The sequence below is a fragment of the Mastigoproctus giganteus genome, chromosome 10 (genome assembly GCF_048544385.1).
Source record: "Mastigoproctus giganteus isolate SK-2022 chromosome 10, ASM4854438v1, whole genome shotgun sequence".
Classification (NCBI taxonomy): domain Eukaryota; kingdom Metazoa; phylum Arthropoda; class Arachnida; order Uropygi; family Thelyphonidae; genus Mastigoproctus; species Mastigoproctus giganteus.
In genome coordinates, this window is record NC_143584.1 from 156825971 (window position 1) to 156844886 (window position 18916).

The window sequence follows — 18916 nt, forward strand, 5'->3', positions numbered from 1 at the left end:
AACTCTGAAAGGAGGATCCTGATGATGAAGGGCCCAGCTTCAACACACCACTTTTGGCCCTGCCTCAACAAGATGTGGTCGTGAGGTGGCTCATCCACGATCAATCGCTAGTGGGTTTGCCTGCAAGGGTCAACCATGTCAATGCCATGCCATATTATGCCCCTACCCTCATGATCTCAGGGATAGGATTGAAGTTGGTGGTCGTGGTGCAAGTATGGTGCCTAGGTAGCTCTGGCATTTTTCTCCTGAGTGCATTTATTGCTTGCCATGTAGCAAACATTCATTTCGTCTTTGTGGTGGGTGGTAAGCCCAGGCACTGAAAAATATAAAACTATGAATCCTAATACTCTAAACTCTTCTTCTGGGATGCCAGCAAGGTCCCTATCAGAAAATGTTTATCAACTTTGTATAAAATGTTACCGAAGCAGAAAACAATTAGCATTAGTAGAGTCATATGATGCAAGAAAGCCTCAATTGAAAGAAAAAAAAAATCCATTGCATCTCGCCCATACATTTGCTCCAAAAGTTTGTCCATTTCTTCCTTGAATTTTTTTAAGCTATCAACTTCCACAATGACAACTGGAAGCCTGTTGCAACAATCAACCACTCACTGGCTAAAGGCAAACTTCTATGCACCTATCCTGCAACCATCCTTAACTTGAATTTATGTCCCATTGTGTGTAGTCTCAGGAAGTGGAAGAATACCATTAACATTCAACTTACTCAATCCATTCAAGGCTTTAAATGCCACAATCAGATCTACCTGCAGGTGTCTGGTTTGAGATACTACAATTTGCAGAACTGAAGCCCTTATAGGTAAGAGCACCCTTTTGTTCCTATCATCAATCAGGTTGCCCTTCTCTGCAACTCTTTCAGCAAATCTACATCCTTCCTAAAACAAGGCCTTCCGACCTATATGCAGTAATCAAGATGCAGCCTAACCATGACCTTATACGAAGGGATAACCACTTCCTTATTCCTGCTAGCAAAGTTTCTGTATATCATTGACAAAATCCCATGAGCTGTCCTGGCAGCATGTCTGCACTGCTTAGAGAATTTTGTGTCTGACTGCACAATTACTCGAGGTCTTTTTCATTCTCCACTAAAAAAAAAAGTAAAGTGCAGCCATTATCAACCCACTGCAGGGTGGAAGCCTCCTCAACAATTCATGCTGAGGGAAATGGACCATAATCTGCCACGCTGGTCCAGTGCGGGTTGGCAGATCGACCGTATTCAGCAGTCAGGGGCTTGAACCCCGGTCTACTCAAAGAGCGTGTGCTACTGCACTCCCGCTCCTGCCCACTCGGCTCCACTACCCTGAGTGTAATACCGCATATTTCATAAGTTGCTCTGGGGTTACTGCTGCCCATATGCAGTACCTTGCATTTGTCTATGTTAAACTTCAACTGCCATTTCTCAGCCCATCGACCCAGTTTTCCTAGATCTTGTTGCAGTAGCTCACCCTGATGAATGTCATTAACCACCGTACCAACCTTTGTATCATCTGAAAACTTGGACATTAAGCCTGATATGCCTTCATAAATATCATTGATAAATATTGAAAACAACAATGGACCAGCACTGAACCCTAGGGAAGTCCACTAATAACATTATTCCATGGAGAATAGTGTCCATTGATAACCACTCTCCGTCTTCTTCCACTTAACCATTCCTTTATTCATAGCAGTAACTTGCCCTTAATACCACATTGCCTCAGTTTGTACAGCACTCTTTTATGAGTAATGGTATCAAAGCCTTCCTGAAATCTAAGTATATCATGTAAAAATTATTTTTTACCTTCAGTTCTTTGGTCACTACATCATAGTAACCTATCAGATTGGTGAGACAAGATTACCCCTTGACAAAACCATGCTGTGATTGCAGTATAATTGTATGCCTGACCAAATGGTCCTACATTACTTCTTTAACCAATGATTCCATTATTTTCCCTGGAACAGATGTTAAGCTAACAGGTCTGTAATTACTCATGTTGCCTTTTGATCCCCCTTTATTAATTGGGGATATATTTGAACTCCTCCAGTCCATAGTGTTGCCCTTCTCCCTGCCTCCCCTGAATCCAAGGATACTCTCATGATTATGGCTGGGGGTTTGCTTACCTCCCTTGCTGTCTCCCTTAATGTAATTGGATAGATTCCATCTGCCCCAGATTATGTCCTTTATTATGTCCATCCTCAACAATTTCTCTACCACTTTCCTTTCAGGTATTACAAAGCCATTTAACTCCTCGTTAGAGTTTGATAAACTTTTGGCATCCTCTACCGTAAAGAATTCCTCATGTATGAATGTAGAAGCAGAATACCTATTCAATTTGTCTGCAACCTGAGCAGGGTCATGAACAGTTAACCCATAAATATGAAGTGGCAACATATGATTCTTCCCCTTCCTCCTACTGTTAATATAAGCATAGAAGTCTTTGCTGTTTTCTTTGCTTTCTTTGCTAGAGACCTCTCATAATCTTTCTTAGCTTACCTATTATTATGATGTGGTTACAAAGGAACTGGATGCAAAAAATAATTTTGATATCATACATTTGGATTTCAGAAAAGCTTTTGACACTGTTGCGCATGGAAGACTATTGTACAAATTGGAGCAGAATGGTATTAAGGGTAATTTGCTACAATGGATAAAAGGATGGTTGAGTGGGAGAAGACAGAGGGTGGTAATCAATGGGTGCTACTCTTCGTGGACTAATGTTAATAGTGGAGTCCCACAGGGTTCGGTGTTGGGCCCACTGTTGTTTTATATTTTTATTAATGATATTGATGAAGGTATATCAGGCTTAGTGTCGAAGATTGCAGATGATACAAAGGTTGGCAGGGTTGTTAATGACAGTAATGGCAGTGTGCTACTGCAACAGGATCTAGATAATTTGGGCAGATGGGCTAAGTGGCAACTGAAGATTAACCTTGACAAATGCAAAGTACTGCATATGGGTAGAAGTAACCCAGAGAAACGTACCAACTGTGTGGTACTACACTTAAGGTGGTAGAAAATGAAAAGGACCTGGGAGTAATTGTGTAGTCAGATATGAAGTTTTCTGAGCAATGCAGACAGGCTGCCAGGGCAGGTCATGGGGTTTTGTCAATGATATATAGGAATTTTGCTAGCAGGGAAAACTAGGTGATTATCCCTCTGTATAAGGCAATGGTCAGGCCAGGCCTTGAGTACTGCGTGGCCTGACCGTACTGGAGGCTTCATTTTAGGAAGGATGTAGATTTGCTTGAGCATGTACAGAGAAGGGCAACAAGATTGGTGAGGGGAATGAAGGGATCCTCTTACCAAGAGAGGCTTAAGTTTTGCAAATTGCAGTGGCTGGAGACTAGGCACCTGCACGGTGATCTGATCGAGGCGTATAAGGCCTTAAATGGGTTGAGCATGCTGAATTCTGATGGGATCCTTCCACTTGTTCAGATTACGAACCTAAGGGGGCATAAATTCAAATTAAGAAAAGACAGATGTAGAATAGATGTGTGGAAATTGGCTTTATCCAGCAGGTGGTTAATTGCTGGAACAAACTTCCATCTGTTGTTGTGGAAGTTGATAGGTTAAATAAATTTTAGGAGGAACTGGACAGGCATTTGGAGGGAATGGTGTGATTTTTTTTTTTTTTTTTTTTTTTTTGGCTGACGCTGCATAAGCTGAAACACTTGCTTTCTTACATCACATGCCACTACTACTACTACTACCTAATCTCCTGTGTGACTTGATTACAGACTTATTTATATCTATGATAGGCTTCTTTTTCACCTATTAATTTATATGCATCTCATGCACTTTTCTTCTCTGTTATGTGTCTGAATAGGTCATCTGACTCCATTTTAGGTCTAAGCTTTGAACAGCATTTCTTTGTTGGTATGAAAACATGATAGGAGGGAGTATATGATGAGAGCCTTGTCGATCAATTCGGCCCTGGAAAGACTGTGCAAGGGGTAGAATTTTTTTCAGCCTGGTCTGTACTTGTTAACAGGAGAGACTGCTTCTACAGGGATGGAAACACTTAAATAGAAAGGGTGCAAGAATATTTGCTGATGATATCAAGGCAGTGTTAGGTGGTTCGGAAAACTGCTAGCTTGGGGGGTTATAAGGACTAATAGATTAACATTAGCCACTGGCAGAGGTGAAAGTGATTCTTACACTGCTTCAATTGAAATATGCAGCAGCCTGGAAAACAAGATTCAGGATATTTCAGAGACTGCTGGGAGTCATTGCGGTACAAGTAAACACGTGGGTTGTGTTAGGGTAGCTAAGAATAGGAACACGTGCATGTATACTTGTGTGTACACAAATGCTAGGAGTTTGGTAAATGAATTTGAGGTATTGCTCAAAACATCAAAGGCAGATATTGTTGGGATATCAGAGACGTGGTGTCACACAGATATAAGGAATGCAGAAATGGAATTTGGGGAGTACAATGTGTACAGAAAGGATAGACAGGATAGGAAGGGAGGAGGGGCTATGCTGTTAATTAAGAAACACAAAATCCAAGGAAGTGAAGCCAGTCGACATCACTGGACAGTGCAGTGTCGAGTCAATTTGGTGTGACCTAAGCATTGGGAGATCAAAATTGAGTATAGGAGTGTGCTATAGGCCTAATGACTCTGATGAGTATAATAAGAAACTGTACAGGGAAATAGAGTGGGCGAGTAAATCAGAGAGTCTTATAATGGGGGATTTTAATTTCATAGATATTGACTGGAATTTGTGGGTTGGTCACTCACACACTAGCAAGGCTTTTGTGGATTTATTGGATAATTGTTTTCTCTGGAAGGTTTGGGAGGCAACTGGAGGAAGTAATACTCTTGCTCTGATTATCAGTAGTGATTCTTCATGCATTAAGAATCTGCAGATAAAGGAACCACTAGGTGGCAGTGATCACAGTGTGCTGAAGTGGGATTTACTCAAAGAGGTAACTACCATCGGGGTAAAGGGAAGGGTTTTTGCTTTCGTAAAGGCGACTACGATGGTCTGAAACAGTATTTAAATTCTATATGGTGGGACCAACTGATGATGTTACCAACAGCAAATTTAAAATGGGAAGCATTCAAAGGACTTATCCTGGAAGCTACTAGGCTTTTACATACCAATTAAGAAATATTGTTCAAGGTTTAGGCCTAAATAGATGTCAGATTAACTAAGGAGACATATGGCAGAGAAGAAAAACACATGGGATACATATAAATTAATGGGTGACATGGAAGTCTATGATAGATATAAGCTGGTCTGTAACCAAGTCGCAAAGGACATTAGGTAGGCGAAGGCAGATTACAAGAAATCTTTGGCAAAGGATGCAAAGAAAACCAGCAAAGAGTTCTTTACTTATGTAAACTCTAGAAAGAATGGGATGAATCAGATTGGTCCACTTGATATCGGTGGTTCAACTGTTAAGGATCCTGCTCAGGTAGCTAACAAACTAAATGAATATTTTGCATCGACATTCACACATGAGGAGATATTCAGCGAGGGGAATGCAAGAGGTGTTTTCAACTCTGGCAGTAAGCTAGCTAATCTTGTAATAACTGAGAATAAAGTGGAGGAGAAATCGTTGAAGATAAACACAAGAAAGGCACCTGGGTTGGATGGGATCTATCCAGTTATATTAAAGAGGTAGCAAAGGAAGTAAGCAAACCCTTAGCCATAATTATGAGAGCTTCCTTGGACTCAGGGGTGGTACCCATAGACTGGAGATGTGCAAATGTGACCCCAATTCACAAAGGAGGGTCAAAGACTGACACAAGTAATCATAGATCTGTGAGTTTAACTTCTGTTCCAGGAAAATTAATGGAGGCACTGGTTAAAGAAGCACTGCAGGATCATCTAGACAAGACTTCAATTATAGCTCAAACACAGCATGAGTTTGTTAAGGGAAAGTCTTGCCTGACCAATTTGATTGGATACTATGATGCAGTCACAAAAGAACTGGATGCAGGGAATAACTTTGATATTATATATTTGGATCTTAGAAAGGCTTTTGATATTGTTGCACATGGAAGACTGCTGTACAAATTGGAGAAGTATGGCATTAAGGGTAAGTTGCTACAATGCATAAAGGGATGGTTTATTGGGAGACGACAGAGAGTGGTAAAGATGGATGTAGAGCTGCTGGAACGAGTACAGAGGAAGGCAACAAGATTAGTGAATGGAACAAAGTGTTGCTGTTACAAAGAAAGGCTTATGTTTTGCAAATTACAGTGTCTGGAGACTAGGCACCGTCGAGGTGATCTGATAGAGGTGTATAAATCCTTGAATGGTTTGGGCATGCTCAATGCTGATGGGATTCTGCCTCTTGCTCAGAATAATCACCTGAGAGGGCATAAATTCAAATTGAGGAAAGTCAGATGTGTAGAAGTTTGTCTTTAGCCAGTGGGTAGTCGGTTGGTGGAACAGACTTCCATCCCTTGTTGTGGAAGTTGATAGCCTAAATAAATTTAAGACTCAGCTGGACAGGTAGTTCGAAAGAATGGAGGGGTGAAATGGAAGTGTGTTTTTTTTTTTTTTTTTGGCTGATGCTGCATAAGCTTGCTTTCTTGCATCATATGCCTCTACTAATGCTAAAAGCCTAGTAGCTTCTTTAATTACTTCCCATTTAGAATTTGCTGTTGGTTCCATTACGCACAATTTAAAAACTGTCTGTCTTATAAAAACTTTCATAAGGGTAAGTGCTGATAAGATATCTTACAGATATGTTATGACGCAAGAAAGTAATCTTATATAGTATCAGCCAAACAAAAGAAAAAAACCTTCCCATTTCATTCATCCATCCACTCCAAATGCTTGTCTAGTTCTGTCTCGAACTTATTTAAGTTGTCGACCTGCACTGCGACAGATGGAAGTTTGTTCCAACAATCAACCTACTGCTGGCTAAAGGCAAATTTCCACACATCTGTTCTACAACTTCATTCTAGCAACTTCACATCCTTCTTAAAATGAGGCTTCCAGGCCTGTATGTGCAGTACTCAAGGTGTGACCTAACCATTGCCTTATACAAGGGGATAATCACTTCCTAATCGCTGCTCACAAAATTCCCGTATATCATTGACATGACCTACTCTAGCAGCCTGTCTACACTGCTTAGAAAACTTCATATCTGACTCTTTCTCCACTCTTTCATTCTCCACTACCCTGAGTATAACACCCTATAACTGGTACATTTCTCTGAGGTTAGTGCTACCCATATGCAATACTTTGCATTTGTCAATGTTAAACTTCAGATGACACTTCTGAGCCCATCGACCCAACTTTTCTAGATTCTTTTGCAGTAGCATACTGTCTTTAGACAGTATGCTACTGCAAATGTTGACTTAATGTTGTCATTAACAACCCTGCCAACCTTTATATCATCTGCAAACTTGGACATTAAGCCTGATATACCTTCATTGATAAATATACAAAACAACAATGTGCCCAACACCGAACCCTTGGGGAGTCCACTAATAACTTAAGTTCGTGAAGAGCAGTGCCCATTCATTACCACTCTCTGTCTTCTCCCACTCAATCATCCTTTTATCCATTGTAGCAACTTGTCCTTAATGCCATTCTGCTCCAGTTTGTACAGTATTCTTCCATGTGCAACAGTATCAAAAGCTTTCCTAAAATCCAAGTATGTGATATCAAAATTATTTTTTGCATCCAGTTCTTTTGTGACCACATTATAGTATCCAATCAAATTAGTGAGACAAGACTTTCCCTTAACAAACCCATGCTGTGTTAGAATTATTACTGGAGTCTTGTCTAGATGATCCTGCAATGCTTCTTTAACCAGTGACTCCATAATTTTTCCCGGAACAGAAGTGAAAGTGAAAGCTCTCATAATTATGGCTAAGGGTTTGCTTACTTGCTTTGCTGCCTCCTTTAATATAACTGGATAGATCCCATCCAGCCCAGATGCCTTTCTTATGTTTACCTTCAACAGTTTCACCTCCATTTTGCTCTCAGTTATTAAAAATCATATAGCCCCTTCTAGAGTTTGATAAGTTGCTATTCTCCACTTCCCTACAGAATGCCTCGTGTGTGAATGTAGATGTAAAATACTCATTGTGTGTGTGTGTCAGCTACCTCAGCAGGATCATCAGCAGTCAAACCATTGATAACAAGTGGACCAATCTGATTTATCCACCTCCTTCTAGAGTTTACAAAACTAAAAAATTGTTGCTGTTTTTCTTTGCATCCGTTGCCAAAGAAAAAAATTGTTGTAATCAAGTCACTCCTTTGTGATTGATTACAGAATAGCTTATATGTACCATGGGCTTCTGTGTCACCTGATAATTTATATGCATACCAATCATTTTTCTTCTCTGCCATGAGTTCTATTAGTTCATCTGACATCCATTTAGGCCTATACCTCGAAGAATATTTCTTAATTGGTATGAAAAGCCTGGTAGCTTCCAAGAGTAATTCCTTGAATGCTTCCCATTTAGAATTTGCTGTTGGTAATATCATCTGCTGGTCCCAGTTTGTTGGGCACGAGTAATCGCTAGATGTGGTTCATTGAAGAACAGATTATGGGTGATTAACTCATAATGTGCACTCTGGGTGTTGAGTTGACCCCGTGGTTTTGCTTGCATATGACTTAGAAGTGTAAATTGATGGCATCATGATGCTTCAGAGTATTGCTGTTGCCTCAGTTGTTATCTTGAGGCTTGCTGTTGTGTGGGGCTGTGGTACCTGCCCCTGCACGTTGGGCAGGTTTTTGTTCAGTGATGTGATAATGTTACCTTCTTTCATGTGAGTGTCCATTACTGTTATTTTTCTAGCTGTGATTTGCCCACTAGAATTGGTAGATTGATATGTTTGCATTGGATAATAGTGACCTACCTCATGTTGGGTTTGGTTACTCATGGTGTGGAGTGTGATGGCCCCATTCCTACCATGAGGCAATGGTCACTTGCTAGTTAAATCTCTCCTTTCTTTTTCATTTTATTAAGTTGACCAAAGGTGATGGTCTGCTTTATTTTTGATTATACAGGGTGTCTCAAAAATACACTGCATAATTTTAGGAATGAGTTCCTCATATGTAGACAATAAAAATATTTTATATCAACATAGTTCCGGAAATTCTTGGTTTCCCAGTTTTTAAGGTCTGTCTATGATACTTAACTGTTCACATCACCTTATAGTAATTGTTCAACATGTCCACCTTCTGCCTGAATACAGGCCTCACATCGACATCTCATGGACTCGCAAAGACGATGCCAAATTCCTGCCATGTTTTGTATTGTCTCACAACCTGCCACACATCTGTTCCTGCCACACAATTCGATTGCGGAGAGTTTCCACATCAGCTACCAGAGTCGAATACACCAATGACTTTAAATGACTCCACAAGAAGAAATCTAGTGGGTTTAAATCCATGAGCGTGGCGGCCAGGCAGTTGGCCCACCCATCTACTTCAGGAGTCATAGATCTTGGTCATCCTCTGTCGGTAGCACGAGGTGTAAAGGTCCCATGTTCACAAAGGCGGCAATTGATACCGTCAAACGTTTTCCTGTCTGGACATCTTTGTTTTGGGAACCTTACAAACCATGAGCCTCCAGAGCATTGCCATCTGCCAACCGTACATAAAGTGCATATCCGCTTGCTCCTGAGTTGAGTACATGGTTGGAATGGAAAGCCACCAGATTCTGTCATACTTTGTGATGAAGGAAATCACCTGTGGGAGATAAGATATTCTGGTTAAAAATTTGGAAACCAAGCATTTCCGGAACTATGTTGGATATAAAATATTTTTATTGTCTACATATGAGGAACTCATTCCTGAAGTTATGCCGTCTATTTTTGAGGCACCATGTATATAACCAATAGTAGTTGAGTTCCAGACACATATCTGTGGAAGCACAGGGGCATCTAGCTAACTGGTTAACTCAAATGCAATTAAATGTTCTCCCCATACTGGGTGGAAAAGGCTTGGGTTTGAATCCCTTTAGTGATTAGTGATTCGAGGAACTTTTATGGGCTTTTTTCACTCCATGGCTTGAGTTAGTTGGTCTCAGGATAGTAAGGCCCCCCCCCTCCCAGAAACTTGGATTTTTTTGCTCAGCAAAACAGGCAAACCAACCAGAAGACAGATGCAATTTATGAACATTATACAACGCAGGTGGAAGAGATAATTCTTGGATGGCTCTAATGTGACAGTAAAAAAAAAAAAAAAAAAAACATCATCCAAGGGATGCCAATAATCAGATTCTGTTTGTGTTTCTCAGCTCTTCCCCTTGAATAACTTTATAACTTTTTTTTTTTTTTTTTTTTTGATTTGGTAGTTGTTGGCGCATCGGCTTCTGTGGCCATATTGCACCTCTCAAGGTTTTTGCAGTACTTTAATCCAAGCCCGAGGCGGGAATCGAACCCGCGACCTTTGGGTTGCCGGGCAGGTACTTTACCCACTCGGCTAGCCCGGTCGGCCTTTATAACTTAAATATAACTTTATATAAACTTTAAAAAATAACTTTATAAGCTTATAACTGTCATTGCAGCTTCCATTATTTTTATCCTGAAATTCATAAATTACTTTTTTCTCTTTCATTTTCATATACTTCGATATTTCAACCATAATCTTGACCCATAATCACCCATTTCATGACCTGTTATCTGTCATAAGAGAGATAACAGGTCAAGATTACAGTTGGGTTTTTTTTAATGATGTGATTGTTTCATCTTTATAATATTATCATAACCAAATATTGTATGAAAGATTGTGTGTAATTATTATCATATAATTATCACTATCATATTATCACTAAATCAAAATTATAAAGTAGTTGATGCTATGTATAAATATAGTGCAATGCATCAGGAATACATAGCTATATCTGAATAAATCAGATTATTAATAAAACGGCATCGTTTTAAGTTATATCTCATATTGTGAATACCTTCACAACGAGTTGTCATGATATTGCACTACTTCGAATAAGTAACGCTTCACCTAAGGAGAAGACAAATAATAGCTATGTATTCCTGATGCATTGCACTATATTTATACATAGTCTAGACTCCTTCATAGCTTGAGGCTTATGCCCTAAACGCTTGAGTCTAAATACATGATACACCATCAGGCATCTCTCATATTGTGGAGTTATACTTCATAACTGTTTTGCCATCATTGCATCACTTGGGTACCTACCCACCCACCGAAGAAGGGCCAAATAGCCCTGAAACGGTGCCGTCTGGGTGGTGGTATCCATCTGAGAATAAGTAACATTAGTCTTCTCCTTAGGTGAAGCGTTACTTATTCGAAGTAGTGCAATATCATGGCAACTCGTTGTGAAGGTATTCACAATATGAGATATAACTTAAAACGATGCCGTTTTATTAATAATCTGATTTATTCAGATTATTAATAAAACGGCATGTATGTATTCCTGATGCATTGCACTATATTTATACATAGTCTAGACTCCTTCATAGCTTGAGGCTTATGCCCTAAACGCTTGAGTAGTTGATGCTTAACTCCACATTAAATTGCAAGGTCTATGGATAATGAACAATTTGTATTGCACTTAATGACTAAATGAAGTGGGCTCTGATAATCTTGCTCTAACAGTGAAGATGTTTTGAACTTAACTTTTAAGTTCATCACGAAGTCTAGAAGATAAGGAGAAGTAAAGAATTGAAATTAAATTAATGGTTTGGGAATTTTGAGTGGCATAATACTTCTCTAACTTGGATGCTTATACCAAAAGTTAAAATATTTACTGAAAAGTACTGTGTGGAAGTAATTGCAATTGAGTTTGATTTCATTTTTAAAACAGAAAACTTGGGATGCTAAATTGTATTGTAATAAAATTGTGAATTGGTACAGAGTGTGTTTATTTTTTTGTGAGAGGACATTTCAACATTGTTACATATTGCGTTATAACAATATAAATCCATCCAAAAAAGTTATTATAAAATTATATTTATAATAAGAAATTAAAATTAAAATTTAATCTTACTCTGAAAAAAAGTATTTTTATATTTAATTCTCTTTCATGCATACATGTCCATCTGAAATTGCTGTTTTTTATAAGTATAAACAAAAAAAAAAAAAAAAAAATATATATAAGTTTTTATTATTTTCTTGTTAGAGTAAATTAAAGGAATGATTATTATTTTTATTTTCAGTATGGGAAATACTAGTGTTGCTCGACATAGCTATGGCATAGCAGATACATATATCATCACTTTAAGAATTTCTAATCATCTCTATAAGGAGCCAGTGATAACTCATTTGGATATAGCTATTCAAGCAGTTGAACCAATTGAACAACTCCACTTACAGCCAGCTGCAGGCCATTATGCTGCTCCCCTCATAGAACAATACTTCTGGGACAATGAGATGATGTATCAGTCATCTTATTTTTCTACACAAAATATTATCTTTGAGGCTACAGTTTGGCGAGGGTCTGATGTAACGTTTATGTTTGATTTTGGTGATGGCCATAAAGCAGAAGTTCCTGCGGTTACAGATGTGTGGTCAGTTCTTAAGGGTTTAGCCACACATAACTATTCAACAGGTAATTATTATGATTACTGCTGTTAGTTTTATTATTGATATGGAGTTATAAATTTTGTCGGGGGGAATCCACATTACTTCAGAACCATTAATTGTGCAAAATTTAAATTTAATGAGATTATAATCCAATTACTAGGCTAAATAAACTTGTATTTTATTTTTTTTTTATCCTTACAAACTTATGTATGTTATGCAAAAGTTGATCTTGCCAGTAATGAAATGTGATTGTATCATTATAACTAGTTAATTTATATTTTGAACACGATGCTACTTTGAATCTTCTATCCTTTTCTGTAACTATAAGCTTTATCATGCTATGAAAAAGCTTATAGTTATATGAATTTTCAGCATATTAGCATTAGTAGAGACATATGATGCAAGAAAGCAAGCTTATATATCATCAGCCAAAAAAAAAAAAAAAAAACCACCTTCCCATTCTGCTAATGACATATTCATGTTATTAGCAAAACACTATACAGGGTGTCTCAAAAATATTGGCACAAACGTTTAGGGGAAGTAGGTAACATCTAAAGGAATGTGAATCGCATAGGAACCCATAACTGGAAACATCACGGGAAAGTAGTAGCAGAGGCACAAGAAGCAGAAATGACACAAGACAGTAATTAGTGGCAAACATTTATTTGACATAATATTAACAATGGAGTACAAGATGGATGCATTTCATGATGTTACAACAGATGCTTGAAGGTTCCACCATGAGACGCGATGCATGCGTGACACCGACGCAGCATGGATTGGTGGACACGGTCGAACGCACCTGGAGTTTCTTTGACAGTAGCAGCAGTGCAGATGAGTCTCGCCGCGAGATCCATTTCCGTCTCCACAGGCGATTCATACACGATAGATTTGAGGGCCCCCCCCCGACAGAAAGAGAAATCAAGGCTTGATAAATCAGTTGAGTGTGGGGGCCAGGCAACGGGTCTGCCGACGCCCAAAACGCCTGTTCAAATGGTCACGAACACACCTTCCATAATGGGCAGGCATCCTGTCATGTTGAAACCAAATGTTGCGTCTCACATTTGCTGGAACATCGTCAAGTAGCACTGGTAGAACTTGTTCAAGAAAGATCCGATATTCTGTTTAGTGGAGTTCGTGCGGGATGGTAACAGGTACGGGCCGACTAAGCAATCACCGACCATACCTGCCCACACATTTATTGCGAAGTGATGTTGGGCCGCATGGGGGCACACACCGTGTGGGTTGTCGTGAGTCCACACATGAGCATTGTGCTGATTGAATAAGCCTTCCCGAGTGAAATGAGCCTCATCCGTGAACAAAACATAGGCCGGAAAATTCAAGTCTTGAACACTTTCTTGGAGAAACCACTGCACAAAAGCCACACGTGCAAGATGATCTTGGGGGAGCAGTAACTGAACCCTTTGGAGATGAAAGGGGTGTAAGGAATCGTTGTGCCAGACATGCTGTACACTGCAACGAGACACTCCTAAAGCAGAGGCAACGGCACATGTGCTGGTAGTAGGATTATTCTGGACATCATTCAACACACTTTCTTCCATGGCGGGAGTTCGTGTCGAACGTGGTCTGGCCGCACTACTCCTGTTACCTCTAAATGACCCATAATTGCACAAATTTTAATTCACATGCGCAAACAAACGGTGGTCCATACATATCTGTCTGGGAAGCATTCTCCATAAATTCGTTGAGTGGCTCATCCATTGCCCTCTGCTAATCCATACACTAGGTGCATGTCTGACAGCTCACAGTTCATATATCGATGCATGGTCTTCGTGCGGCGACTACTGCTTGAATGAGTAAACCAAAACTTTTCCTTCTCGCGAACTGATGAACAGCACCATCTACCGACTTACGGTGACGTTTCCGGTTATGGGTTCCTATGTGATTCACATTCCTTTAGATGTTACCTACCTCCCCTAAATGATTTTACCAATATTTTTGAGACACCCTGTATAATATCAGTGCTCTTGGTGTGTGATGAGGATGCATGCAGGGTTACCTTCATAGTAATGATCTTGTAGGGTGGCACATTATAGCCTTAGTTGCTAATGCACCAATAAAATCCAAACCAACCAACCAATCTTGTAGGAGAATCATATCGTGGTTAATCAAAATGAATCCGTATTGTATTTTTTGATTATTTATGAAAACATATAATGTAAATATTGATGAATTTTAAATGGCTATAACTTTTTAAAAGAGGACTTTGAAGAAGCTTTTATTTTTACAGTTATGTAACTGATGCTATAAGATTGTAAATAGTCAGCATCATTGTTTACAAATATTCAATGTGTAATTATCTGTAAATATCATATATGTTTAAATATGAAATGATTCCACAAGGTAGGACAAATAACTTTTTGACCCTACCTTTTGGGATCATTCTCCTAACCATACTTAGAAGATAAATGAGTGTTTTGGTAATATTCAAAGTGGTTATTTATATTGAAAACACATCTTATAACTCATTTTCCACTTTCAGTTAGATACTCAATATTTCTGGATGATTTAGCTATATTTTAATGATCATGCTATGATATTTTCTGTTTACTTGAAATAAGATGATAATTTGTCATTCATAGAGGTTTTGAAAAACTCCAAAATGTTAGTTGCTAATTTCTGCAAAAATTAGCACCATCAGCTCCACAATTCTGTATAGTCTTGGCAAAATGACTAAAGGAAGTAAACTTATACAGCAAGCATTAGCAAAAAAATAAATCCCATCCTTTTTCAGTTTAAATATATATACCCTTGTTTTGCCTGACAAAAAAAGTAAAAATTAAATTTACTATCAGAATTTAGTTTACTGAACTCTTTTAAGCCCTTAAATATTTCAATTCGGTTTTCATGCAGATGCCTAGTTTTCAGATACTGTAATTTATAAAACTTAAACGGTTTGGTATAAAGTTCGAATTTTGGAAAAAAAAAATTTTATTTTATTCCCTGATAATTGTTTGCTTTGTTAATATTCTTTAATATTATCTTCTGCAATTACACACACTTATTTCAACATGACTGATGCTGATTAAAACATTTTTGGAGGTCTTCTTTTGTGAATACTTCCTGTTTTAATTTTTGGAATAGCCAAAATTTGCATAATGCCAAATCAGGGAATACAGTGGGTACGATACAACAGGAATGATTTTCTCATTTCAAAAATTGATAGAGAGAGAGAGAGAGAGAGAGAGAGAGAGAGAGAGTGACACTGCACATTGTCTTGTTGAAATTGTCGAACTATTTTCCCTTTTTTTTTTTTTTTTTTATTTATGGCAGATTGCCATAAAAACTCCTTGCATTAAAAGCAAAAATTAGCACTTAGGAGTTAAATTAATGACACCTTACAGGATGAATTCTGATAACACTATCCCCTCTTTTTTAAAAAAAATGAATTGGTATAATTATCACATGTAGTTTTGACTGCCACACCATTGTTTTTTCCCATTGGTTATTGGTGTTGTTTTCCATTTGGAGCTTTGACCTTGGTCTCTGGGTCATATCCATACACCCAAGAATTTTTGCTAAATTCTGAATTGAACACAGCTTGCTTGAACAATTCAGATGAAATGAGGACTCAATGTTGTCTGTGGTCTTCAGTTAGAATGCATGGAACAATCTTTGGTGCCCATTCCCTCCTGCCCAAATCCCAGTCAAAATAGCCTAAACCAAGTCAAATGAAAGAAACATCTCTTGAACAATTCTCAAATGTGATCAGTCTTCAATCTGAGTGAATGATGGTAGAGACTTCATTGATGTTTTGATAATTTCAGGATATTGACAGCCAATTGCTTCTTTCTTCATCTTAAAGTGAAAAATTTCTCTTGCAAAACCTTTGAAACTACTTAAACTGTTTTTACATCACAGCATAATCTCCATAAACTGCAACGAATATTTCATTTGTTTCCATGGCTAACTTTCCAAGTTTACAACAAAAGTTAATGTTTACACGTTTTTAAAATTTCATTATTTGCAGTATGAGTGATAAATGAGAAAAACAAATGTTTTTGCGCAAAACTACTTTCTGCCAGTCTGGCGTATCACAAAAAGTTTAAACTTAAGTGTCAGCGTAAAACCTCACAATCTTTTATTATAGCTGTGCATTCAAGAATTATAAGATCATTCACCTCACTTTTTGAGCAATCTTGAAAGTCTTTCTTGAAAGGAACACCGTTTTGTACCCTAACTAACCTTGTCATTGGTTTTAATTGTATCCTTCTCAGTGATTTACTTGCTTCCTAATAAATGATTTCCAAACCTGTATGAAGTATTCAAGACATGGCCTAACCACTGCTTTATACTATAGAATAATAATCACCTCCTGATCCTTGCTAGCACAAAGCATATGTCATTGGCAGGACCATATGATCTCTCCTTGCAAGTCTGCACTGCTTGGAGAACTCATGTCATATAATTACTCCAGTCGGTTTTATTATCGACAATTTTCAGTTTGATACTTAAGTTTGTTACTACCCTAATGTTATAGTCCTCCATGACAGTATAATGGTTTCACCACTTGTCACTCATTTGGAGAGGTCTGGGTTCAAATCCTATTGATGACTGGAGGAATTTCTACTAAAGTCCTCTTCAACTGAGATAGCTGATCTCAGGTAATAGAGTAGAGTTATTCCGCCATGAGTTATTCCTGGTTTTTTAGCCTGCACCACATGCAAATTGGCCTGTGAACACACAACCTTATAGACAGAATACATGTACAGATTTGGGTAATGCCTGGGGACCATTAAAATAATAAATAATAATTATTGTACCCAAATGGTATGTTATTCTGAGATTATACCCACCCAAATGCTGTAATCCAGCTTTTGTAAGTGGTATACCTTAACTGCTGTTTTTAGCTAATCCGATTGATCTTCTAGATCTTGTTGAGGTAGAATATCCTGTTCACATTTGTATCTCATCAGAAAACTTAGACACTAAACTTGAAATAATACTAACGCAATTATTATTATGGAAATATTAGAAACAGTAAGGGAGTCCTATTATCAAACCCTGTGGAAGATCCCTACCTGTGACATTTATCTGTGAAGAGCTGTGGCTATTTGTAACTAATCTGTCTTTTACATCTCAGTCTTCCCTTAACACGTTCACTGCTTCTTGAATGCAAATATGCTGTTTTCGATTTTAATTCATTTTTAGAACTTTTTCTTCCAATTCTTTGCTGATGCTCCTAAAACTTTACTACAACAACTTTCAATTTGACAGAAGAAAACCTGGATATTTTTTCAAGCAACCTTCACTTAGGCTGATTAAATTCAGTCGTAGTGAGAAGAAAGACCAAAAATGTTTCTGCCCTTTCCAATCCAGATTTACTCAATCAAATTTCAATTCCAGATTGAAACTGTCATTGGAAAAGCCAGCAGCAAAAGTGTTAATCCAGAGTAACTTCCCCCAATACCACACCTCTCCAATTTGTAGAATAACCATTCATGTGGAACAGCATCAAAAGCTTTACTGTAATCTGAGTATATAATGTTAAAACTATTCTTTAAATTCAGTCAGCATGACTGTCTAGCTAATAGATTTGTCATTCATGGTTTCCCCTATCAGTGCTGTAGTGTTGAACAGCCATTCATACCCTCTGACACACTAACACACTATTTGTACAACCTGGTTTTTGTCATCCTACTCACATGTAATTAGAAGAAAAATTCTCTTTGTTACTTTCCTTATTTAAATTGAAATGTAGTGGTTTGTCCATTTGGCTATATAAATATATAACTTTTTAACTGCGATGCAGGATCACCCTGTGTAACAAGGTCATTCTTCATTTTATATTAAATAAAAGAAAAATGCCTAGATGATAGATTAAAGTGTTTTCCTTATTGTTTGTGTATACTACACACATATAATTCTGTTTTATAATTTCATTGTTTTTACTATTTTTCATTAATATATATTTTGATGGTAATTTCATGTCATTTTCTTGTATAGCTTAATTTAAGCTTAAAGAATTAGTATAGATGTATTGGAATATATTTATGATTAAACTTTCAGAAGGATTCTTCATGGTGTCTGTGACTGCAACAAATCCTTTAGGAAGTGTTCATCAGTTCCTAATCAAACCATTTATTGTCCAGATCCCACCACAAGAGTTATCGCTCCAGCAGCATTATTACATTGTTCAGTTAGGAAATGTCGTTGATCTTCATGCTTCTGTTATTAGTGGAACCAATGTTTCTTATGATTGGATAGTTGGAAATGATACCCATTTAAGTGAAGCAGGTAGAATTTTTTATTACTATTTTAAAAATTTTTGTTGTAAGTCTCCTTTATATATTTAATTGCTTATTTTTCAACCATTCAAGTTTAATTTCATTTGTATTTTTTATTATCAAAGAGAATATACTGCTTCATATAGGTTTATTACATTTACAGTAGGAACTAGAAAACAACTGA

The 18916-nt window shown here is 37.8% G+C and overlaps 1 protein-coding gene across 1 annotated transcript in view; it reads left to right on the plus strand.

The window, feature by feature from the left end:
- Window positions 1–18916, plus strand: part of LOC150079402 (uncharacterized) — a 1085915-nt gene that overhangs the window by 1055211 nt on the left and 11788 nt on the right. The window contains exons 15-16 of the mRNA XM_090383052.1: window positions 12118–12509; window positions 18515–18742. Of these exons, the coding sequence (XP_090239178.1) occupies window positions 12118–12509; window positions 18515–18742 (620 nt within the window). The remainder of the gene's footprint in view (window positions 1–12117; window positions 12510–18514; window positions 18743–18916) is intronic.